The following is a 26040-nucleotide window of genomic DNA, read 5'->3' as shown; positions in this document are numbered from 1 at the left end:
TATACATTTCCCCCATACAGTGTGTCTTTGGTTAAATGTTAAGTACACATACAAATTAAAATATAAGCAAGAGTAATTTTTCAACTAATTCATCCCCAAAGACTTATAGACAGGTGGTGGTTACAGAGTGTGCTCAGACACAACATAAAATTGGTCCATTAGAACAGAAAGGCATAAGAAAATTTGTGAGAGGTGTGAAAAAGTGACATGCTTATTTTATTGGCTTGTCAGTTATACTTTGGTTCCATTTAGGTGAAAGGGTGATGCTGAAGTTATTCATAATTTGTGCAATGAATTTAGAAGCTAATAACAGAAAACAGTGAAAGAAAGACACAGTGAAACAAAGTGAAAATAGAGGTAAAAGATATGTGCACCTTTTATTAGTTAAATTTAAACGTGGCTTCAGATACAGTAGCAATGTTACTTTTTCTTAGTCAAGATGGTTAAGAAAGCCCAATAACATATACAGCATAAAGACTGATTCGCATCCATTATACAAAGATTCATTGAATGCCTTCTTCTAACTCATTCAGAAAATAATAACTCTCACTCTCTGTTTAGACATTTCTCTGCCTTCAAGTATTAACATGATCAACAGATTGCATTTATCACAAAAAACATGGATGAAAACTGGGTAGTGAAACAGTGATACAGTGTGTGTGGGTGTATATATATATATATATATATATATATATATATATATATATATATATATATATATATATATATATATATATATATATATATACCTGAAGCTTCTTAAACCCTAGTAGTACTAAAAGATAACATTATTTTGGGTGCATTTTGGATTCATGATTCGTTTTTTTGAACATGTTTGCAAGATAAAAAATGTGAATTAAAAAAAGAAGAATCAAATAGATAGACCAGGCTTCCATAATCCTAGGGAAACACAGTCATCTGGCGTTTATCTGTGTGTAATTTAGAAAATTGAAAAGTGTTGAATTAAGTACTTGCCCAATGACCAGCAGTCATTTAACCACCCTTTCACTAGAGTTTAATGAATAACCTGTATGTGTTTTAACTTTTTTCATACCTGTGACTGGCTACAAGTTATACATGGAGGATGCTTTGCAGCCCTACGAAAGGGGAAATTTGACCTAAATCTTTAGATAAAATTTAAGGAACATGTCTTCAGTGTTCAGATGGCCATGTAAGAAGTTTCAACCTTAATAATTAGTTTACTATAGAGTGCCGAGTTGCACTAATACAATACATAATCCACCCATTGCTAAAGTAGTAGTATTATGAACATGGCTCTTAAGGAATGAAAACATGAGATTCTTATCATGCAGAGGCAAACATGTCAATAAAACAAAGGTACACACAATCATGGTCTGAATATTCCTTAGCCATTTGCTAAAACTACTGTTTCACTATACATTTTGTTTATTTTTTCTTCTCTGTTTTCTTAGCCTCAAGAATTGCTTTTTCCTCCTCATTCTCTGGTATAAATACACTTACAGTGAAGTCACCACTTTCCGTGCCATACTTGTTTTTCACCACAATGCTGTACTTCCCAGAGTCTTGAGTTGTGACTGAAGTGATAGTGAAGCTGGCAAACTTTCCTGATTCAAATTTTAGGATGTAATGGTTGTCGGACACCATCTGACGCTCATTCTTTAGCCATGTAACCTCGGGAACTGGGTCACCCCAAATATTGCAGGTCAGGTTAAGAGACTTTGAAAAAAGAAAGGACATAAGGAGTATTAATCAATCAATTAACAGCAGATAGCTTTTTTTAGATGAAGCAACATTTCACCTAGCTTTACAAACAGAATGTACTTATAGTATAATTTACAAGAGTGTCCTTTTGTCTTAAATGTGCTTTTTTATTTTAAAAGATCACCGTTCAGATGTATACTATTTTGTAAACCGTTTTGGTTCTGCTATAATATTGGACAAATTATCTCAATCTTTTTTTTTCTGAGAATACTATACTGTGAAAATTTCAGTATGGTTAATGCTACATCAACAGCCAGAACCTAAAGCAACACAGCAAATCTAATCCATCACCTACCCTTTGTCATATTGGAGGGCTAGTGTAAGGGACTGCTGACCTATTCACCAGACATGACACTCTGAATATTTGTCAGAGAACACCACATTTGACTCAGTATGATCTGTCAATATGAATGCATATTACTGCAATAATCTTTTTTTTTTTTATTTAAGCTGTGTTTTGCAAACCAAAGCAGGGCAGAGCGTTTTTTTTTTTTGGAGACTAGGGTTTTCAGTGCAAGATTTGTTTGGCCACAGTGAGTAAAACCTGCTGAAATTCACTTAAAGATGTTGGCTTGTGCAGATCAGTAAGCTTTTTGGGTACCTATCATGCACAAAGTTTACGGTATCCCAAGTCATCATGGACTATGGCATGTGCAGATCCATATGTGATATTCAAATGTGCAGCAGAAGCAGAGAACGTAATCCATTGGTCTTCTCTGATGAAGGCGTTCGCCATGTCAATATGGGCTTGTGTGTGCGATATTGATGGTTGACCTCCTTCGGTTACACTTCCTGCTTTAAACCTTTCTACCCATTCATACACTTTACATTTAGTCATGCTATTTTCACTTCTGTATGGAACCAATATCCTTCTGTGAATTTTAGCAGGTTTTAATTTTTCTGCCCACAGCAATCTCACTATGGCACATTGTTCAACAATGGTACCATGCTGCATGTTCCTTTGACATTGGCTTCAACTAAACCAATGGCAGAGTTTTGAGCTGTGCATATTCAAACTACCCATAAGCCATCATGAACATGTTGCATTGCATCAGAGTCTGTCCTTTGTGGTTACTTCATAATTTTTAAATTGCCTTTACGTTTTGATTTACCCTCGTACTTTGAAATGTCTAATAGCTTCATATGGTCAGTTCTTACAGATAATGTAGTAGGGGGGTGGACGGACATTATATTGCCTCTATTTTTATATTATCTTACTTAACTATGGAACGTTTGACGTCTTCATAATTTTTTACAAATGGCCTTATAACCCTTTTCAGGCTGATACACAGCAATAAGACAGATTTCTATTGATTTGGGCATAATGTATTCCTTTCCAAAATAAGAATGTAGAATGAGTTAAAATACATCACTTTTAAATATACATTGTTTTTCTAACATAAAAACACTGATGCATGGGATTTGTGGAAAGGTAAGTTATGATGACTTCCCATATTGTATATACAGTGATTTACTTCTAATGAGAATTCATTCCCCAAACAGTTATAAGTGCACCTTCCAAAGCCAGTAACAGGTGAAAACTGCACGTCTTAAGTGCAGTATAAGCACCTGGACATAACTATATTGGATGTTGCTGCTTGTATTTTGACACTGCAGGGACTGCACCTAATTTCATTGTATTTGTTACAATGACAATAAAGATATTCTGAATTCTGTAGCAGAAGGTGGATCTTCATTAATAATGTCAGTAAAACAATGGTGAGAATTAGTCTGAATCAAACTTTTTTGGGAATAGACAAGCTAATGGCTCCTTGCAGATCAAGTATTCATTATACTTCAAAGCTTTTCATCACCTCTCAACATTTCATGCAAAAGTTGTTTTTTGTCCCTTTTTCTAAATTTAGATTATCACCTTAAATAGATATAAACAATTGTGTGAACCCACTCCTGAATATCTGGTGCAGATCCCTTTATATGTTTTGTATGTATTTACTTGTCTTGCTTCCAGTTTCATTTTCAATGTTATTTTACAGAAGTACATTGATAGCATGACTAGGCACCTAGTAGTAGAGTGGTGGCTTTTTTATCTATTCAGTACACTTGCTTCAGTGACGTAAAAGTTTAAATAGAACAGCAACAACATATCAAAACTCATATGCTCCTGTAACCATGGTAAAACTATGTAAGAAAAGGTTGCTCAAACTAGCGTGTGATTCCTGCTACAGAAATGTAAGAAATATAACATATGCCTAAAGCAGACTGCAGAAAGAAACAATATCTGAAAAGAAAGCATCCTGTATATTTTTGAATGACAGATTACCTTGCCCTCCTGGATGGTGACCACATCAGGAAGACCACCAACCACTCGTGCACGGTCTAAAAAACAAAAACAATGCACAGATATTAATATTTTTGGCTTTATCACCAGCAAGAATGCATCTCAACAAGTTAATGTATGCATAACTATTTTTAAAAATAAAAAATTGATACCATTTTCAGTGTGAAATTCCCGAAAATGCCGTACTTACTTCTCTCAGCTATTGCAGCTTGCCTGTAGGGAGAAGATGGCACACATCAGAGATGTCATACTGAACATCATTAAAGAAAAACAGTAAATCTGTAACTTTAACTAATGCTAACTTCACAGAGTTTTTGTTACGTATGTGCAGGAATATTTCTATTTGACTTTGGACTTTATATTTTAAATATGTTAATCTGCTTATTTAGTATTCCTCTCATGATTTATCATTGAGCTTTTTGTCGATGAATATACTGTAGAAAATATGTCACTCAAGAACCGATCTGTCACTGTTAAGAAATCATTCAGGGACAAACCCATCTCTATTTCACATCCTCGTACGAAGAAACTGATCATAAATTTGATGCCTCTGATTCAAAAAGCACCAGATGACCCAATTGAGCTAAAGAGCAGTTTACTTTTGTCGACTGTCTTTTTCCTCTTATGTAAAGTCCTTGGCTGAGATCCTGCTACAAGTGACACATAAAAAATGTAATTTGAAATCATGTTAAAATAATATATGTTGAATGCTGGTTGCACCACTTGAACAATCAATCAGTGTCATAATAATAAGATGTTAAAATATAAAGCTAACTATGGGTGTTCATGTACTAATCCTGAACAGAATAAAATCTACAAATAACAATATGGTAATGCTTATATATAGTTAAACCTGAGAATTTGAAAATGATAACTTAGGACCTGCTAAAATTTGGTAATTTAAATAATTGTTAACTACTGCAAAAATTTTCAATGTGAAAATGCTGAAAATGTCATAATTACTTCTCTTAATCAAAGCAACCTGCATGTAGGGAGACTGTCCTAAGCACTGTATCAGTCAGTCTCCAACCTGCTATATCCTAACACAGGGTCACAGGGGTTTGCTGGAGCCAATCCCAGCCAACACAGGGTGCAAGGCAGGAACAAATCCCGGGCAGGGCGCCAGCCCACCACAAGGTACACACACCCACACACCAAGCACAATTTAAGATTGCCAAAGCACCTAACCTGCATGTCTTTGGACTGTGGGAGGAAACTGGAGCACCAGGAGGAAACCCACGCAGACATTTCTCCTTACTGCGAGGCAGCAGCGCTACCACTGCGCCACCGTGCTGCTCAGCACTGTATTAATTATGTTTAAATTAACTTTAAAGTATTGGAATTTTAATCAAATTTTAACAAATTATAATGTCCTTAACATGAACTCAATATAATAAGTAATGTAAAGTAAATGTTTAAAATCATACATTAGGTTATAAAAGACAGGGGGTGTGTAATGAGAGAATGCCATTATGAATGTATGTGAAACAATTATAATTATATTTGTTTTCTTGACTATTGAAAATCCCGGGTTCTTTGGCTGTTTTGGTAAAAAAAAACAAGTAATTGGAAAAATTATTTCCAAAATGTGTTGCATATTTACAAAGCAAAATAATACTTGTTACAGTATTTTTATTAAATACTGTATTCAAGAATGTACTAATTGTGACTGCAAAGTCTTTTCCTGCCTGAAGTTAAAAGTGGACCCTAAAAATAAAATAAGAATGTATTTATTAATTTGTTATGTTGTTTTGTTTTATGTTTATGTTGTTATTTTGTTAAGCACTCTTTAGAGATTTAGAATACAATATTATAAATTACAAACCGGATTCCAAAAAAGTTGGGACACTATACAAATCTTGAATAAAAACTGAATGCAATGATGTGGAGGTGCCAACTTCTAATATTTTATTCAGAATAGAACATAAATCACGGAACAAAAGTTTAAACTGAGAAAATTTATCATTTTAAGGGAAAAATATGTTGATTCAGAATTTCATGGTGTCAACAAATCCCAAAAAAGTTGGGACAAGGCCATTTTCACCACTGTGTGGCATCTCCCCTTCTTCTTACAACACTCAACAGACGTCTGGGGACCGAGGAGACCAGTTTCTCAAGTTTAGAAATAGGAATGCTCTCCCATTCTTGTCTAATACAGGCCTCTAACTGTTCAATCATCTTGGGCCTTCTTTGTCGCACCTTCCTCTTTATGATGCGCCAAATGTTCTCTATAGGTGAAAGATCTGGACTGCAGACTGGCCATTTCAGTACCCGGATCCTTCTCCTATGCAGCCATGATGTTGTGATTGATGCAGAATGTGGTCTGGCATTATCTTGTTGAAAAATGCAGGGTCTCCCCTGAAAGAGATGACGTCTGGATGGGAGCATATGTTGTTCTAGAACCTGAATATATTTTTCTGCATTGATGGTGCCTTTCCAGACATGCAAGCTGCCCATGCCACACGCACTCATGCAACCCCATACCATCAGAGATGCAGGCTTCTGAACTGAGCGTTGATAACAACTTGGGTTGTCCTTGTCCTCTTTGGTCTGGATGACATGGTGTCCCAGATTTCCAAAAAGAACTTCGAATCGTGACTCGTCTGACCACAGAACAGTCTTCCATTTTGCCACACTCCATTTTATGGAGTTCTGGAAGTATTCCTGAGCCCATTCTGTGATTTCCTTTACAGTAGCATTCCTGTTTGTGGTGCAGTGTCGTTTAAGGGCCCGGAGATCACGGGCATCCAGTATGGTTTTACGGCCTTGACCCTTACGCACAGAGATTGTTCCAGATTCTCTGAATCTTCGGATGATGTTATGCACAGTTGATGATGATAGATGCAAAGTCTTTGCAATTTTTCGCTGGGTAACACCTTTCTGATATTGCTCCTTTATCTTTCTGCACAACATTGTGGGAATTGATGATCCTCTACCCATCTTGGCTTCTGAGAGACACTGCCACTCTGAGAAGCTCTTTTTATACCCAATCATGTTGCCAATTGACCTAATTAGTGTTTATTGGTCTTCCAGCTCTTCGTTATGCTCAAATTTACTTTTTCCAGCCTCTTATTGCTACTTGTCCCAACTTTTTTGGGATTTGTTGACACCGTGAAATTTTGAATAAACATATTATTCCCTTAAAATGATACATTTACTCGGATTAAACGTTTGATCTGTCATCTACGTTCTATTACAAATAAAATATTGACATTTGCCATCTCCACATCATTGCATTCAGTTTTTATTCACAATTTGTTTAGTGTCCCAACTTTTTTGGAATCCGGTTTGTAGATTCTACTTCTCTACTTATCTATGTTATGTAAACTTATATTGATATATTTTTATTACTTATTCATTGATATTTTTACCTAATTTATCTGGTTTTTCTTTTCTTGTAACTATTTCTTGTATCTAGTATCTTGTAAAGCACTTTGAGGTACATTTGTATGAAAATGTGCTATAAAAATAAATGTTGTTTGGCTGGTGATCGATAGCCACAGTATTGTAAAGTAGCACAGGAGTGGTCATGGGTGTCACCAAGTGATATCATTAAAGCCATTTTCCCTTAAAAGGCGGCATGAGGACATGGTTCACTCTTAAAGCTGTTCTAATATTTTGCAGAAGTTATACTCTGTCATTTTGATGTTCCTTTTCTTTTTATCCCTTGTTTGTTAATGCCCTTGCACATTGTTTTTGACTAGTTAGTCCAATATGTATTTGTGCTTTATAAAGTTCCCTTTTCCCACATCGTGCTGTTAATTTTTGTGCTCCCTAAGATCTATGTGGTCAGGCATCACTCACATATAGGAACATAGGATCTTGAAATCAAATCAAGCACTCGTAGGCTCAGGTAAAATTCCTTTGCTTTTAACTCTGCATGTCAAACATATGTTAGGGCCTGTTTAGGTCTTTTAACACCACATGCTGCTTCTTTTGTTTGTTCAAATGCCTCTGCTAAAATCCAGTTGACTCAGGGGTGTTTTGTCTCACACATACATATTTTTTGGGGTCTAGTGAATCATGTCTATTGCCAGACCCTGAAAGAATGGAGAAAATTATCCTGAATTTGCACAAATGCAAATGTCCCACTGTACAGATGTTGTTGATCACTTAAAATGATCAATCATTGATAAAAAATCTGTCCAGTAACTACAGCTGTCTCAAATGTGAAATCCTGACCAGTCTCAGAAGGATGTCAACCTTTATTGCCTAAAATGTCACCACTTAGTGTCTACACACAGGGGGAAAAAAGTTGGAGTGGATTCTAGAAATATTTCAATTCAGTTCAGTTTTTGCTGTCTCCTGTCATATTTCTGTGCAGGTAGCCCGCTTGGCATCTATGCATAACAATATTTAAGTTTATTGAGTACCACTGTATTGTTTCTGAAGTCACTGAAATGTATTCATTTTTACCCAGAAAGGCTTCATGAAGAAAGATCTTTCAAACTGGTTAAGTCCACATGAGTGATGAAATGGAAAGACAGAAATTGCATTGCTGTCATTATCATACCTTTCATCTAAATGAGCTTTCTGAATAATTTGCACTTAGCATTTTTGCACCACCAAAGATTACACTTCAGTGTCAAAATGTGAATGGCTTTTTCCTTTAAACATCTAATGTACTACATGGATTTGTTTACAAATATACACATTAATTACTGTAAAATATAACTTGACATTAATGATTTCTAAAACATCCTAATTTAATAAACCATATTAATAACTAACTTACTTCAGCCTCTGGAATTCTGCATAGGCTTCATCATATGCTGCAGAAACAGATATTTTTGTTAGTTTGGAGTACTTAAATACATGTGTAAAAAAGTACAGATAGAATTATGATGACTTGGGTATAAAATCAGAAATCATAAATAATAATTTTTCCCTACTTATAAAATACATTTTTTGTACATCGTGTCATTTACCTTGTCCAGATAAGTCTACTGATTTCTGGAGTCCATCTTTACCATCAAATATAATGATTGTATATTTGCCCTTATCTTTATCAGTTGGCTCATTGATTTGTAGCCACAACTGTTCTCCAGTGACACCACTCTTTACTCTGTCTGTGTAGGAAATCTTTGAATCCCTAAAGAAATAAAAAAATATAAAACAAAGTAAAATATTAAAATTTAAATATCACACAATTAAATTTTACCATATGTATTAAAATTGACCCATATTTTGATTCTGATTAGTCAATCCTGCTTGGTTAGATTTTACACTGAATACTTAATATTTTTTATTTAAAGGAAAAAAATTAACACTCAAAAGATTAAAGGAGAAAGCTATATTGTAATATATATGTTTACTACTGATTTTGTTAAAAGTAGTAGTTTCGTTATTATTGAAATAATGAAAAAGCAAATTTTAGCAAAAACATGGTTGAAAATGAAATGATTGATAGGCATTACTTGAAAATATAGTTTTCATTATTTAATAATGCTGTTTATTCTTTTATCTGAGTTTTTGGCTTTAATATTTTGAATCAATATGAAAGCACAGTTGAAAGTCAAAATATTCCTTGTTCAAATTATTTCTGTTTTTGAGACTTTGGGAAGCTGAGCAAAGCTGACATGTTCCAGAAAATTGCACACCTTTTGTAATACCAGTTGTGGTGTATGGCTGGCCTTTTATCCCGGTCAATACCCCCAAGCCGCCAGGTGGAGCCCTCCCTGCAGTATGGAGCTTCCCCAAAGACCAGCAGGGCATCATGAACATTGCAGTTTTTATACACCGCCCTGCTGGATGCCATGGGGGCCACTAGGTGACGCTGCAGGGAGGAACAATGATTACTTACCATACGCCCTGGAAGTACGTCCGAGTCATATGGACAAGGGGAATGACGTGCTTCCCGGGGTGAAGAAAAGGACTTTTTATCTGATCCGGAAGGGATAAAGGATCACATGGACTGGGGATTGGAACACTTCCGGGTCAGGGACAATACAAGGATTGTGGGAGCTCCCAGACAGCGAGCTGAGCTGGGTGGTAGGAGGCCAACGCGTCTGGGAGTGGAGGATTGTTTATTGTGATTGTTTTGAGTGAATTAATGAGTATTGTGGAGGAGAGGGTGCTTTGTGCACTGTGCTGTATTAATAAAGTCAACTTTGGACTTTTATCTGGTGTCTGGTGATTTGGACAAGGGTTCAAGGGAGCGATAGCGCCCCCTATCTGTCACACAGTTTGTGTAAAGCTTCTTGTTTGGGAGACAAATATGTATGTCAGTGATTTTACATGTGTTAGGAAATTCTCGAAATATTACCAAAAAAGTTTGACAGTGTTGAAAAATTGATTTCATTCTGGATGTAGAACATGCTGTCACATATACTTCCCATTATTGCAAATGTTTGATATTATCAATTTAAAATAATTTTAATGTCAACAATACTTTTTGTAATGTAATGACAGAAGGCTGGTTTCTTACTTATGTTGCCAGGCAACTTTGAGTTCTTCTGTGTAATAGTTCACAAATGAATACAGTCTTATTCCGTGTTCTGTACTCTGAATTTTTAATTCTGTGGCAGACTCAGCTGTAGGAAAGGGTAAAAAAGGGTTAAAAGTAAAAGTTATGAATTGAAAATTATTTAATTTCCATATTGAAACAGATCCCTGTTAATTTTTAATAATATATGACATACATACCAATAACTCTGCAGACATCATTCATTAATTCAGTGAAACCTGAAAATCATTAAAATATGAAATATTATGCTATAGCCAATGCATTAAATTAATTAGAATACAGGATATATAGTATATATAAAACTGTGCTCTGTCCAAGGTGGATTCCTGTCTTACACAAAACTCTACTACCTTTTGGCTCTAACTGGATTAAGCAGGAAAATAAAAACACTTGGCTAGAAATTGTAAAGAATAGGGATTTAGGGGTTTCCAAAGAAACAACTTTTGTATATCCTTCTGTGCAAAAATACTTGCTTACTTTTGCACACCAGTGCCAAGGTGCTCAATTAATATGATTTCCTAGGTTACCTAAGCTATATTTAACACTTCTTAAAAAGAAGTGCTATAGGCAGCCATATAAAAGCTCTGTCTGCCATGAAACTGAAGGCCTATTCTATGCAACTGCCCAATTATGACAAGCTTCCTCAGCATTTCCTCCCCAACCATGCTGGCCTGGCCGTCCAAATGATAAAACTGGAAATGTGAAACAGCAAATTCATATTAGGCCTTCTATATTATCTTCTATACAATTTACTGCAATAACCCAGGTTTACTAAACTTCATTGCTGAATAAGGGCAGCCTTTGGGATATAGTGGAGTCATAACTCTGGTCCGCTTATAGGCAACAGTGCAGGACATTTAACCTTACATTTGTCTCAGTATGGGTCTTTCATATTTATTCCTTTCAAAGTTCTCTTAGAATAAGTGAATAAATAGTTTGGAATTTTTTCACATGTAGCACAAGCACACAGGACAAAAATGCTATTCATAAGATATTACTTATCATAAACTGAAGAGAGCTACACTAGACACTTTTGTAACAAAGTATAGACCATAAGATGCTGTAGGATTCCAATAAACGATGGTTTTTTAATGTAATATTATTTATGGTCTTATCTCACGATTAGGGATTGCAGCTAAGAAATGAACATTTGGAATTAGGGCCCCATCCTGTGAAACTGTCATTATGTTGTTCTTTAATTTTCTGTATTAAATGTTCCACATTTATACATCAGTCCATTATCTAATCCTTCAGTGTTGGGTTATGAAGGGTTATTGGATATCCTAACAGCACAAGGCACAAGGTGGAAAATAATCATGGATGTTGTTATAGTTCTACACTTACCTAAGCAAATTATTTTGTTAAATTAGTTTCACAATGCTATTATTAGCTATGACAAGTCTGAAACTCTGAGATTCATCCATCCAGTTTTCTAACCTGTTTCTTTAATAACAGGACTGTAGAACTTCAGATGCTATCAGAGAACCACAGAATGCAACAGACAGAATGGCCCACCATCCTATTTCCGAGCCCACTCACCATACTAATATACACATTGTGTATATTCACTCACACTCATAGGATTTCTCTTCCACAAGTAACCCAACTCACACAGCTTTAAGATGTTAGAGGAAACACACACAGACACAAGGAGAACATGGAAATTCCCAAATTCCTGTTCATACTGGATTACTGCAAGGTACATACTTCAGAAACAGTTTAAAAAGGCAGTAAAGGCAAGAAATCTTTTTTTAGGAAATTACCTTTATCAACCAATTTTAATAAACTTTTGTCTTTTCCTCTGTCATCTCTCAGTATAACTTCATAAATACCAGCATCCTTCTTTGAAATCTACAGCAAAATATAATGAAAACATTTACAGGGAAGCACAATCTTAATAACATTAAGAAAAAATGCTGAGTTTCTAAGCCACACATTAATGAGCAACAAATAACATAACTGCAAAGGCCAGGAAGATCTGCCAGCAGGGTAGCGGACCAGTTCCTTATATTGTGTCATTTTAAAATTTGATACTGACCTAGCATCCTCAAAATGTATGGCTGGTGTACAGTATAAAATAACGTGTTAGGAGGTATCATGGCATGCTAGTAAAAAAGCAAATCTGAGGCCTTAATTGTTAAAATGTAAAGATGACTAAAAGCACATACAAAAATGATACTCTGCTACATTCTGAATAATCATTCATATATATATGCATACTGTATACATATATATATATATATATATATATATATATATATATACACACAAACACATTCTCTCTCCCTACTTCAAACTCTTTACATCTTGTTCCTTAATTACTTTGTAAATACTGTACTTTCTCTAGGCAATGGTGATTCTTTTTAAAGTTTAAGGCAGTGCTCCATTATTCCTTTCACATCATTCCATGGTGCCAAATAACTAATTCAGGCTATATACTGTAGGTCTTTAGACAGTGAACAGCAGCATGTATCCTAATGAGTCATGCATTATGGGTGAGATGATACTTATAAAGTGGGTTATTTGGTTGCCCTATTTTTCTAAGCTTAAAATAAAATCTGTATAGAAATGTGTATAAACTAAAACACATGCAATGGATTTACATATTTAAATATTTGGAGAAGTACCTCTGAAATCAGAAGAGTGCACACTCCCTCCTTGAAGTCATGCTTTTCATCAACCATGATCTCTCTTTCATCTTTGTACCAGATAATGCTAGTGTCCTTAAGGATATTAGCAACCTACAAATAAGAGAAAGGTATTTAATCAGCTCAGCCCAGATCAAATCAGGTTTTACTGTGTACAGTGCATAACAGATCATTCCAAAACACTTCATATAAACTATTCAGTATTTTATACAGTATGGGCAATGTTAGTGCGTAGAATGAAATGACTTGTAGAGGTTCTTACTAAAAAGCAGAATATGCACTGCAGTTTATGAATAGATGTTTTTTAAAATCAATTTGCATTTTAGTAAAATTATTCAATGTTATTTAACTTTACTATATTTTAAATTGGAGGTAGTGCACCAGAGAATAAAGTTGAACTTTTCCCTTTTATCTTCGTTTCAGCACATTGGGCCTCTTCAACACTATGCTACAAAATATTAACTTGCATGTTTTTTGCGATCAATTGCTTATTAAATATTTTCAGACATAGTATATTAAACAGGATTATGCAGAACATTTGTAACAGAAACAATGCTTTTACGGTGCCCCCTCCAGCCCTTCCTGAGTTGTGGACTGAAACAAATACTGTAAGATATACTTAGAGAAAGGGTACAGTGACCTACCAGAGCCATATCTCTCAGGAAAAGTAAAGATAAAGTAAGGGACACCAAAATGGGCATTGTTAATAAGCAACATACATTTAGGAATTAAGTTGCATTTTGCATTTCATGGCTAACCCCTATTATCTCCCCTGTACACACCAGGTGACAGGTGAATTTCTGATGTGCTAAAAGCATAAGAGGTTCTTTGTGGAGGATATCTGCTGTGGGCCCCTTGGTATGTACAAATTCCAAACAGCTGGCAGCTAAGGTAGTCTCTCCATGAGTTACACCTGTTAAAGCTTTAAGGTAAAGTTACAAGATTCATGGGTTTTTGATGAAGACGTGTAAACTGATAACAACAGAGTGAAAGAGGAAATCTTTTTAAAGTCATGTTGGACAATATACCTAACTGGGCAGACCACCTATGGTTAAAGGTAGTAGACACTCATCCAAACGATAACATGTATGCATTTATAACATAGCAATGTACTATGTTTATAATATTTGCAAAAAATGTATTACTAAATTATGTTATTTTTACTTCTTGAAATGTATTAAAGTTACTTTAAATGGGTAAATGTTCAAAGGCCTGAGGTCTGACCTTTCATGGTTTGTAAAAAATATAGAAATATAATGTAGTCTTTGTACTCTACTGTAAATCAAACACTACAAGATCCTCCTGAAAACCTTAAGATATAATAAAATGCAAACTATAAAGCTTGAAAAAATAAATATTCATCCCACCTTCCTTTTCTTCAAGTCATCCCCAGTAGCATTCATTCAAAACGAATATAAAATTTTGGATGGGATTCCAAACAATTGAAGGATAAGCTCTTACTCTCTCCCACACATGCACACCCTCACCCACAATTACTTATGCTAGGCAGATTTATATCCCCCAATTAACCTCACGTACATCATTTGAAAGTGAGAGAAACTGTGGACCACCCTGGGAATCTCATTAAAACACAAGGATATTGTGCAAACTACATACACACTGCACCACTGTTGCTGGCCTTAATGTAAAAATCTTTCTAGCAAATCTAAATAAGGGAACGATCCCAAGTTAAGCATTTATTGAATTTTTAATTTGTTAATAATTTGTATTTATTACTGCAGTGTTGATTGTCAGCATATGAATGGACATATCATTTAAATTAATGAATACAAATTGACAGCGTAGTTTACTGTATTTTTAAAGAAAGTATGCATCAAACAAAAAACCTCTCTTTTTTAAATATTTGGTTAATGTTGAATAGCATTAACCCTCTCTCCCTGACCGTTGTCCTTGTCTTCTTTTTTATCAGATTTATTTTATTCTTGCCTTGCATTTCAGCAGCACGTTGCATTCTGGTGTAACTTCCCATCCAAGATATTCCACAAAGTGAGGCCCTGCATTCATTAAAAAATAAATAAAATTACTACAATAATATCATGCCATTCTGTCAATCTACTAAATTGTGGGTCTTCATGAAATTTTAAAATTTTTAAATGTATGAAAAGGCAGATTTCATTTTGGTAAATGTGTGATTCTTCATTTCTTTTTCTTCCTTTATGTCACATTTTGTAAAAATATGCATATGTTAGTTTATATTCTTTAAAATGAATTGAATACTTTTTAAGTATTGTTGTGTTGTCAATTCTAACTCTGGTTATCGTGGCTAGTATATACACATATTGACCAAATGTACAAATAAATACACATACATGTAAATATTTAGAATTTGCAGTAAATATAACACAATTGTCCTGTTCTCTTAAACTAATTATATATGGCTGCTGTAAGAATGGATGCAAGGTCTGTTCATCATGTCTGACCATAAAAAACACTTTTTCCTCTCTCTTTCTTTACCACTTTTCAAACCCCACAATATAATCCACCTAAGAAGTAGCCTCTCTCCACATAGCTTAAATCTCACCTGAACTTTTCTTGTTATAGAATAACTTCATAGCTCTTTTGAAAATCAGTATGACCAGCACTATGGTCCACTAAATTTTCAGTGCTGGTAGACATCTTCACTGATACTATACAGAGCTATTGTGTTTTATTGCCAACCAGAGTCCTGTATTTGCAGATTAAGGTGGATTTCTTGTTGTTGTCAATAAGAGTTTTCAGCCTGTATATATTGCACTTATGCTTGTTTCATATCTTGTAAGGGAATGGCCTTAGCCATACAAAACCTTTGCTAACAACTTTGCAGGTTATTGCCACTGAGTAGCCTGAGCCAGGGTCCAATCTGATGGATGCATGATCATGTAAGCAGTTTGATAATGGGGATATTTTAATTTATTATAGAACTAAAGTTACCTTGTTTTCTGAACCATTCTTGCCTCTGGAATTCTGATTCCTTCTGTAGTTTTTTGAAGACTGTAAAAAATATATTAAAATATTTGAGGTAGGAAGCTCTTTGCAAGCATGCATTAAACAAATAATAACTTTTTTTATTCTGCAGGGTTATTTTTCTGTTTTTTTGTACAGGGTTAATAAAGCAATTATACATTGGACTTAAACCATTCAATAAATCAATTAAACCATTCAATCAATAGACCAAATTAGCAATGAAATAACCCAAAAAACATTTTTTTAAATGGGAACTATCTAATCATTCATTTTAATGAGTGCAGAAGCTAATGTATATTAAAATCTTTTTATTTGTCACTGTCTCCACAAATCATATATATTCTGGATTCAAAATAGTTACACCTTAGCCACTTGTTTTTTTTGTTTTTGTTTTTGTTTTTTCTGTCCACACTGGCCATCGGACCTTACTTTTATTCTATGTTAATTAATGTTGACTTATTTTATTTTCTAACTGTGTCTTTTATTCTTCTGTTCTTCATTAAGTAAAGCACTTTGAGCTACATTTTTTTGTAAGAAAATGTGCTATATAAATAAATGTTGTTGTATGATGCTCATTGCATTATAAGCATGCCTGTTTATTTTTTATTATTATTTTATTTATAACACATTTTGGATAGTTCTAAAACTAACTAGATCATTTCTCCTGGTTCTGTTAAATTGAAACTAATACTTCACCTTATATTGGGTGTTGCTTCATGAAGTATTGTGGGTAAGATTATATAAATTGTAAATACAGCATTTATCATTGATCATGTTGCTGTTCTTTTGCTTACATTTAGACTTTAACTCATTTTTTTAAGTACCCTTATTTTAGTTATTAAAAATATGACATTAGTGTATTAGTTTTGTGTTTTGTCCATGTCAATGAATTAAACAAACTATTTCAGGTACACATACTTTGTTAGGCATAATACAAAAAAACTGAGAATTTTCTTAAATGTGAAAGTCTAATATGGTATATTTATAGTATTAAAATAGATTTGTCAACTAACACCTTTGAATGTCAGAGTTCAAATCTGCATTTGTTCTATTTTAATTTCTTTTTAAAAATAAAAATGCCTTTGATTTTTTATACTGCATTTTCTAATTCAATGGTCACTTACCTTGCTTTCTCCCCGAGTTAAAAAATGGAACAATTAATCCAGTACCCTCAGTATTTTCCTTAATACTTAGTGTTATACTGTATAATCAGTATCAAGTAAAAATTCATGGATTTAATTGTGGTGCTAAATAACTGATTCCGTGTATCTACAATTTTATTTTTTGTTATTCAAAATTAAACTAAAAGAACTGAAGTCTTTCAGTCTTTGTATATAATTAATATCCTAAGGCGTTTTGTTACAGTGTAGCAGTATTTATTTCTTTTTGCAGTATTTAAAATACCTCTCAACATTTTTACCCCATATACTAAAATAAACTGTATAATCCAACATCCTATTTACTGCTTCAATTTCTTGAGTTCTATTTGATTTTTGAAGACACTATATGTCCAGTGTCATAAAGCATATATTATACAGTAGCTTTAATTTAAGCAACCATTGTGTAATTAAATGTTATATTGTTCTTCCTATACATTTGGCTTTTAATTTTATTTATTAAAGTCTAATTGCTAAACAAATGGACATTTAAGAATTCTGTCTTTAGCAATCTGTACTAATTTACTGTAACTTATTCACCTAATTTAGAGTCATCAGGAAAATTGTTTTGCTTGGTATTTATAATGTTATTGGTACATTTCATAACACATTGATTCCACTGTGAGAGTGCTCGGCATGTGATTTTGTATTACCTACTGTAAATGCAAACCACCAAGGAGAAATCATAGTCGGAGAATCCAGTTCATTTGAAGAGTTTTGTTGTAAGTGAGAAGTTTAAAAATTAAATAGTGTTTGACAATGAATTCCACCCATTTTATCCACCTGCTGTTGTAATGTATTAGGTAGTCCTAGACTTTAGTCTAGTAGCACCACACATCATATGAAAAGGCAGCTTGTCAGAATATGTATACAAACTCACACAATTTATACATTTTGCTTTTACACATTTAACTGACAGCATATCTTTAAGATAAATGAGAAAATTTGAAACCAAATACCAAATTCTTGCACCTTGGAATATTACTGGTGCACAGCTTTCTGCTATTCAAGCAATTCTCATCATAACACACTCTGCCTTAGAAATATAAACCTTATTATAAAAGACCTCAGCCATCCTAAACTGATACTCTTCTCCTACCACTGTTCTAGCAAATTATACAAAACTATTATTATTTACACCATGTGAAGGATTTTTATCCTCAAGTCGTTAGGCTGTTCAATAGCTATGATATTTTTAACTGAGTGGACTTGATATGTGTTTGCTATACTGTATCAGTCATCTAAAGTTGCATTTATTTTACATTTCAGATTTCCTTAATTTACTGACTTGCATTTTCGTATATTATAGCTCACCATCTCCAATGAGAACCAAGCTGGATTGGTTTGTTGCTTTTCCATCTTGAAGTTGAAAGGTGAATGTGCCTTCATCTTCATCCTCCAGTTTCTCCATAAACATTTCAATAATACCAGTGTTCTTGTCAAGCTTCATGCTGTATTTCTTTAAAAAAGCAGTTACAAGTTCTTGCATTGACTTGATTTACATTTTAATACTCAAAAAATACTCTACCATATAGTTCACGTTTCACAACAGTTTGTGTATTATTATCAATATGAATGGAAACAATGTAAATATTAAAGAATGTCTCTTTACTTGAAGCATAGTTTTTATTCTGAACTCTTTTGAATAAAATAGATTTTGAAAGGATTGAGTAATTTGAAATATTTTGAAAATAAAATGCACATCAATGAAAATAGAAAACATTGTGTAATATATGTAAACATATATGTGAATTCGTAGATATGACTTCAGACTAATTTCTTATAGCATCTAAAAGTATTTAAATAGCTAAAAGATAACGTGAGCTGACAACAAAGAAGAAAAAAAATCACCAGTTTGCACTGGTCCAACTAGCAATTTGTCAGAAATATTATTATTATAACTTATTTGGCTGACACCTTTATCCAAGTCAGCTTACAATATTTGAAATCAATATAACAGTGTAGGAGCATATTTTGATTTGTTGTAAGTGGGTTAGCCATACCTCTCTCTAATTAGAATAGTAACCCTTACGGTGGGCAGAAATATAAATATCATTCATGTATCCATCCATTTTGAAGTAATTTTAAGATTGTGAGGAACAAGAACTTATCCTTGTAAGCAGTGGGCAAATGGCTGGAATAAAATCTGGACTGGAAACATATAAGGCTTTCTTTAAACAAATGCTACCATTTAGCTTTCTGTAAGTTTAATGAAAAGAACAACTACATTTTACACTCTAAAAATGACATGTATCAAGTGCAATGTAAAGGATTTCGCTTAATGAACCAGCCATTTGGTTTAGAAAAGGGTGATATGGAGCACTATTTACACAAATGATATATTGACATACATTACATACTGTATTTATTTCCATCTTTAAACTTTTCTAAGTGTACAATTATACATCTTGATGTCTGTATAATGAAAAAGTCCAAAAGAACAGAAGTGGGGTTTCAACAATTCTACAAGTGTAGAGATTACTTTATTATTATGGTAAAGTTTTCAGAATTAATATAGAAAATATGGTCTACTCGGTACAAAATCCACCCTAAATTACGGTACTCTATATCAACTGTGCAAAAATATGCACATGCGTTAGAAACCTTGTTTACTTAAATAAAAAATTGTCATTACTAATTCATATCAGGATTTCTTACCTCCCCATGTACAATTGCAGTGTCGTTAAATACGTAATTGACTTTAGCATTTGGAGTAAGTTTTTCTGCTTGCATCCAAAATCTAACACGCCCCTTCTCCAGAAGTTCAACAGCCAACTCCGACTTGAGAGGTATTGCTGTTAAGAATTAAGATTTCTTATAAAAGAAAATGCAAAGGTAGACATTGGAATGAACATGTTGCTACAAAAAGTTTTCATATGTTTGATAATGTTAACCATGCTGCCTCATGTATTAGAAGGGTTTCACTTTGTGATATGTTGATTTGTTATGCTCCCCTGGCTGGCCAACAGAAAATCTGGGTGCTAAGCTTTATACTACTGATTTAGTAAGACTAGAGACCTTGGCTGCTTTGATAGCCTAACAGAATGCCCTGGCATTTTGACAGCAAAAGAAATTACACCATTAAAGCAGCTGATTGCTCAAGCATTTTCCCTATTTACACCTGCATCTCTGGCTATAATATCCATTTGCAGCCATAAGTGCAAAAGAACAAGGACTGGTATGTAACTGTAGGGGTGTAGGAGGTGACTTGTAAGACCTAGGAAGGAAAGCATGTCTCCATCTGCAGTGAATTTAAATAACAAGTCCACAGATGGCCACTACTCTGTTGACACCCTGCTGCTAGCATTAAAGCAGCTGGCTTAAAATGTCAATCATGACTGGTCTACTGAAAGAGTACAAGTGGCTGCAGAGAAAACGTGAGGTTTTCTGTGTTGTATAAAGAGCACCTATATAAAATGAAGACTTTTTAAACAAAAAATATTTTCCTCAATTTATTTTGAAACAGTACTAAATCTTCTCTTACAGATGGAAGTACTTAAAATTTACTTTTTCATTATATCCAACAAATGAAAATCTTGAGATTCTTCACACAGCCTGTACAGTTGTCTCCAAAATAAATAATAATTGAACTTTGGGCATTCAAAGACTTATTATCAATACAGTATACAAAGTTTTTACTTACTGGGAAATTTATGGTCATGGCTGACCTGTAGCAAACGCTTCAGCTCTGCAGAGAGATGCAATAAAGGTTATAAATATCTACCTGTGAGTGTAAAATGAAAGATAAATTCACAATGTTTGAGCATTTTAAAAAATCATGTTAGATTTGTGGAAGTTTATACATTTCATTTAACAAAAAACTCTTCACAGTGACAAAAATGAAAAGCATAAGGCATTTAATGAAAAAAGTCACTTTAAGGCAGAATGCTTAAGGAAAATGTAACATAAAAACTCAGACATGGTGACTTGGCAGGCTTCTGCTTGGTGAAACATTGTTTCTGTCTTTGGATTCAGGACTTGGAATACAACAATCTCCTCTGGTTTATTGTTCTTGGCACACCACGCTCGCTAGGAGGACTCCTTTCTTGGCACTGAATGCCTATGGTGTCCAGCCAGCTGCCTCTATCTTTGTTGTCTTTTTTTAGCCTAAGGCCTCTCTCTAAGCTGCTGTCTCCTCTGTCTTCTTCTAGACCCCCTTTTACAATTAGTTTTCTCACATTAAATCACTCATATCTGGATTTGAAGCTTGACAATAGCTCCTAATAGATTCAAAGTCAGTTGACAGGGTTCTGTGATTTAGTAAGGATTCCCATAGTAGCCTTACCAGGACATGCTGGAGGGATAATATCTTTCAGCTAGTGAAAGAACATGTGGGAATTTGATGTCTAGGCTTCAGAAGGGTGGTGGGGGTTGGGCTATTTGTCGTGTTCCAAAAAAGGCATTAAAACGTTCATCTTCAATAGACAACCTGTGTTTTCTAAAATGTAAAATGTTGCATTATTTTTGATTCCAAAAGTGCTATTTCAGTGTCCATTCTGAAATTAAGGCCCAGAAGAGTCTTAGTTAGATATCTTGCTGTTCCCTCACATTAAAGGTTTTTGTTAGCTCTTTCAGAATAATGGCACTCATTCACTAACTCAGATTACACTTTCATTAATCAGCTGAATACACTACCATTCATAGGCACTGGACAATTAATGTTAAAAATTCTTTCTTAATGAAAAAATGTTTATACTAAAGTGTATTTAAAATCTGGTGTGAAAACTGATATGATTGATATGTCAATAATTCACATTGTGCCTCCTATTCCTAGTATTTAAATACTTAGTAGTTACCTTGGCAGCTACAGTGTACCTCAGCATTGCTACCATGTAGCTGCTGTGTAACCTGAGTAATCACATGGGTAAGTGCACATTTTTCATTAGTAGTTCTCACCAAATGATGTGCACTTACTTGTGCCATTAATATAGTTACATAGTAATCATGTCCTGTTACAGTATAGGTGTGAGGGAATGCAAAGCATTGCCAGTAAAGCCTTCATTATCCTGAATCTTGGCAACAGTTGCAGTTTTATTCCACTCATCATATCATACATATTTGTGATCTTTACAGTGCAGTTAATAATACTTTTTAATAGTGAAAAATTAAATGAACAAATCTTAAAAGGTATTTACAGGTCTTACAGAGCTAGGAACAGTACAGTTATGACATACCATCTTCATCTAAAGAATAGCTGGAAGAAATGCCATCTGTTTCTGTGACAATGCATGAGTAAATGCCCACATCTTCAACTGCTGGGTCTTTAAAGATAACTCTTGTTCTATATGAACACAAATAACAAAATTGAATCTTACACTAGTAAAATTAAAATTACAATATAAAACATGTAATAAAGTATTTATCACTGATATTAAAACATAAATTAACAACCTTCATCTCTCTCTCTCTCTCTCTATATATATATATATATATATATATATATACATATACTGTATATATAAAATCCAACGTCTGTCTGCTTTTCACGAGAGAACTACTTAACGGATTTAGATTGGGTTTTTATCTATAATTTGCTTGAACATTCTGGTTGATTTTGTGACTTGTATCATAATGATAAGAATCGTAGTTAACTTGCTGGAGCGATATATTCACGCTAATCCGAGACAGAGGCCAAGGGGAGGGGGAAGCATGACTTCAGGAATATGGAGCCAGGCAGGGCCCTCCTCACTGTCCTTTTTCACTAATACGTGGGGGACGGCTAGTTGGATATAAATGAGAATTGTAAATCTTGCTTGCAAAGTTTAAGTACATGTGAGTAAATGTTGTGCCATGACCTGAAGCCACTCTTTTGGTAAAGTCTATCACAATGTGTACTTTCTGAAACTTTTTGTTTCAGCACACTAACATAGGGTGCTGGTGGCTGTCCTGAAAACATCAGATTCTAAGCTGGAACCAGCTAGACATCCTAGACAGGATTCCAATCTATTGAAGGGTCATGCACACGTGATACTTACTAATATGGGACCAGTTTAAAACTGCTAATTGACATAAGACACACATCTTTGGGGTGTTGAAAGAAATGGGTGTGCCTGAAAAAATCCATATAAACACAAGAAGAACGTTCAAACACCACACGAACAGTGGTCAATCTGGTAATTTAACTAAACATTAACCACTGCCTAAATTACTACCTATCCTAAATTACATAAATTACTTATGAAATAAAATTTTGTAGCTAAAAGATTTGCTTGAATTCTTTCCCTGTACTTTTTACAACAGTGAAGTTTTATATCAGTTTTATTATCTGAGGTTATTTTTACCTACTTTTAGAACTAGATGAATGTCAGTTATTCTAATATTTACAACTATAGAAATGAACAGATGTTCTTTTTTTTTCACATGATGGTATACATGGATTGTGCATCAGGAGCCTCATGTATAACGCAGTACGTAGAACTCACACTATAACATGGCGTAAGCACAAAAGTGGGAATGTGCGTGCGCACAGAAAAATCCAGATGCATAAATCTGTGCGTACGCAAACTTCCACATTCTTTCGCTACATAAATCCCGGTCAGCGTGAAAAGTAACGCACGTGCATGCGCCTACTGTCCCACCCCAACTCCTCCCAGAATTACGCCTCTTTGAATATGCAAATCAATATAAATAGCCCTTAAGCTCAGCCTTCTGTGTAACGACAAATGGAAAAGCAAGAGGGAAAATAGAAGAATTTCAGTGAATACCAAGTGGAGGCAAGGAAAAAGTACTATTTGTTGGTTTAAACAGTGATATAATCAACAAAAGGAAGTTGATCGAGTAACAGAGTGTTGGAGAAACTCAAAAGTTCAAGTTCACAAAGTCGCACAGTGCCCGAAATAAAAAAGAAGTTGTCACATATCAAAGTTGCCATGAAAAGGCGAGTCATAGCCCACCATCTGAGTGTCATATGAAAACTTATTAGGGCACAGACACAAAAAAATTGGCACACAGTGGGAAAAAAGCATGAAATGTCAACTTTAATCTTGAGATTTCCACTTTAATCACGTAGTTTATTTTGTCATTAAAGTAGAACATCATAAACTTCATTTTAAAATCATTTAATTTACTAGTTTCTCAGATCCCATCGTAACTAAAGTAGCACGTTAAATGCTTTGTTTTGTATTTGATCTTCTATGTGCTCTATGTGTGTGAATCACTACTTGCTTCCGGGCTTTCTCTTCCTCCGACAGGACACAGAATCCATTACATTCATGATATTACAACTCTCTGAATAATTAAAATACTGAGATGTATACTTGATATCATTTTCATGATGATAGGAGTTAAATCATGTTATTAAACATGGGAACACGGTGGCGCAGTGATTGTTCATGTCTCACGCAAGATGCTTGCTGTGTCATGTGCGACCTTTGATGAAATACTTTATCGTAGCAGTACTATCTCTTTCAAACATACTAACCCCTGGTTCCTGTCCTTACTTTTCTTTCTCCAAATACCCAATCGCTACACAATCAGCTCTGTAATAGACGTTAAGCCATCTGTAAGCTTAGAATGCAGATTCTTCAAAACTTTTAAGGAACATTGAAATATCTTCATAGTATGTGTTTAATTATTCTATCCATCTATCCTTCCAGTGTCACGCCAGCACAAGCAAGAATACAGCGCGAGGCAAGAACAATCCGTGAACAGAGCATATGTCCTGGCATGTTTAAATATTAACAATATAGATTATTTAAATGAAGTTAAAGTTTTATGTGTATAATATAATAAACATATTTTGCTACATTTCATCTTAAAGTGATATCATCATCACATGTAAATACGCGCTTTATAAAGTGGCTGAGGTTGTGCAATATTATAACTGTAGTGCAAGTTTACAGTCAGGTAATTGTACTTGTAAGTACAAACAGTTCTACAAGGAGCACTTGATTGAGTGCGCTTATAGTTCTTGGGATGAAACTGTTTCTGAACCGCGAGGTTCATACAGGAAAGGCTTTGAAAAGTTTGCCGTGTGAAAGCAGTTCAATTGACAGCATGGCTGAGGCAGGGTGTGCTTGATGCTGTATACCAATAATTCTATTTCTCAGCTTCTGTAGATCTTTGATTCCCCACTCAGATACAGTGATATAAATACTCCGAGTGGTGCAGTGAGAGTAATATGGAAAAAGATGATCCACTGCGGCAACCCCTAACGGGAGCAGCTGAAAAAAGAAGAAAAAGAAGAAGGTGCAGTGAGAGTAACAACGCTAAAGCAGCTATTGTATTTAGAATAATTTGACCATTCCGTGGACCATTATATTGTTACTGGTTAATTACAATCAGATGCATTAAACTAATAAACAATATGCAATTAATTTCAGTGTATAGTGGTACCTCGGTATACATCCTTAATCCGTTTCAGATCCTTTGACTTATACCAAACAGAACATATACCAAAAAATTTTTCCCATAAGAAATAAAGGGAAAATGATTACTCCGTTCCCATGAAATAAAAATCCTATTGTTATTGGCATATTATACATTGATGGAGTTGTATAAAATAATTTAAACACAGCTAAATACTAAAATACATAAATACAAAAGCAATTAGGTGAAATAAATGAAAATTTAACCTCACTTTACTTTTTAATAACGTCTTTGTTTTCACAATCATAGATACCGTCGTTCTCGGCATACGGTATGCAGCAGCCAAGTCCCGGATACGCATGCCACCTTCTTACTTTTCAACAATCATTTCAAATTTACGCGAAAAAACACAAAATCATGTGAAAATTCACAGAGACTTATAGCATGTACTGATAC

The 26040-nt window shown here is 34.3% G+C and overlaps 1 protein-coding gene across 4 annotated transcripts in view; it reads right to left on the bottom strand.

Moving 5' to 3' along the window:
• The window catches only part of LOC120530374 (M-protein, striated muscle-like), a 151468-nt gene that overhangs the window by 24434 nt on the left and 100994 nt on the right, over nt 1-26040 (bottom strand). For 2 of the 4 annotated variants that reach the window (XM_039754834.1, XM_039754835.1), the window contains 15 exons: nt 22452-22558; nt 20921-20965; nt 19936-20072; nt 18592-18736; nt 16088-16147; nt 15104-15171; nt 13136-13249; nt 12272-12359; nt 10688-10726; nt 10470-10575; nt 8971-9134; nt 8778-8814; nt 4233-4255; nt 4025-4080; nt 1483-1698 (listed from right to left, as the gene is read on the bottom strand). In XM_039754834.1, coding sequence (XP_039610768.1) covers nt 1483-1698; nt 4025-4080; nt 4233-4255; nt 8778-8814; nt 8971-9134; nt 10470-10575; nt 10688-10726; nt 12272-12359; nt 13136-13249; nt 15104-15171; nt 16088-16147; nt 18592-18736; nt 19936-20072; nt 20921-20965; nt 22452-22558 — 1405 coding nt within the window. Of the gene's footprint in view, nt 1-801; nt 1699-4024; nt 4081-4232; nt 4256-8777; nt 8815-8970; nt 9135-10469; nt 10576-10687; nt 10727-12271; nt 12360-13135; nt 13250-15103; nt 15172-16087; nt 16148-18591; nt 18737-19935; nt 20073-20920; nt 20966-22451; nt 22559-26040 lie in introns of those variants that run through there. The other 2 variants (XM_039754836.1, XM_039754837.1) reach the window with 1 other exon arrangement.

The sequence above is a fragment of the Polypterus senegalus genome, chromosome 5 (assembly GCF_016835505.1).
Source record: "Polypterus senegalus isolate Bchr_013 chromosome 5, ASM1683550v1, whole genome shotgun sequence".
Classification (NCBI taxonomy): domain Eukaryota; kingdom Metazoa; phylum Chordata; class Cladistia; order Polypteriformes; family Polypteridae; genus Polypterus; species Polypterus senegalus.
This window is presented reverse-complemented; position numbering and strand designations above follow the sequence as displayed.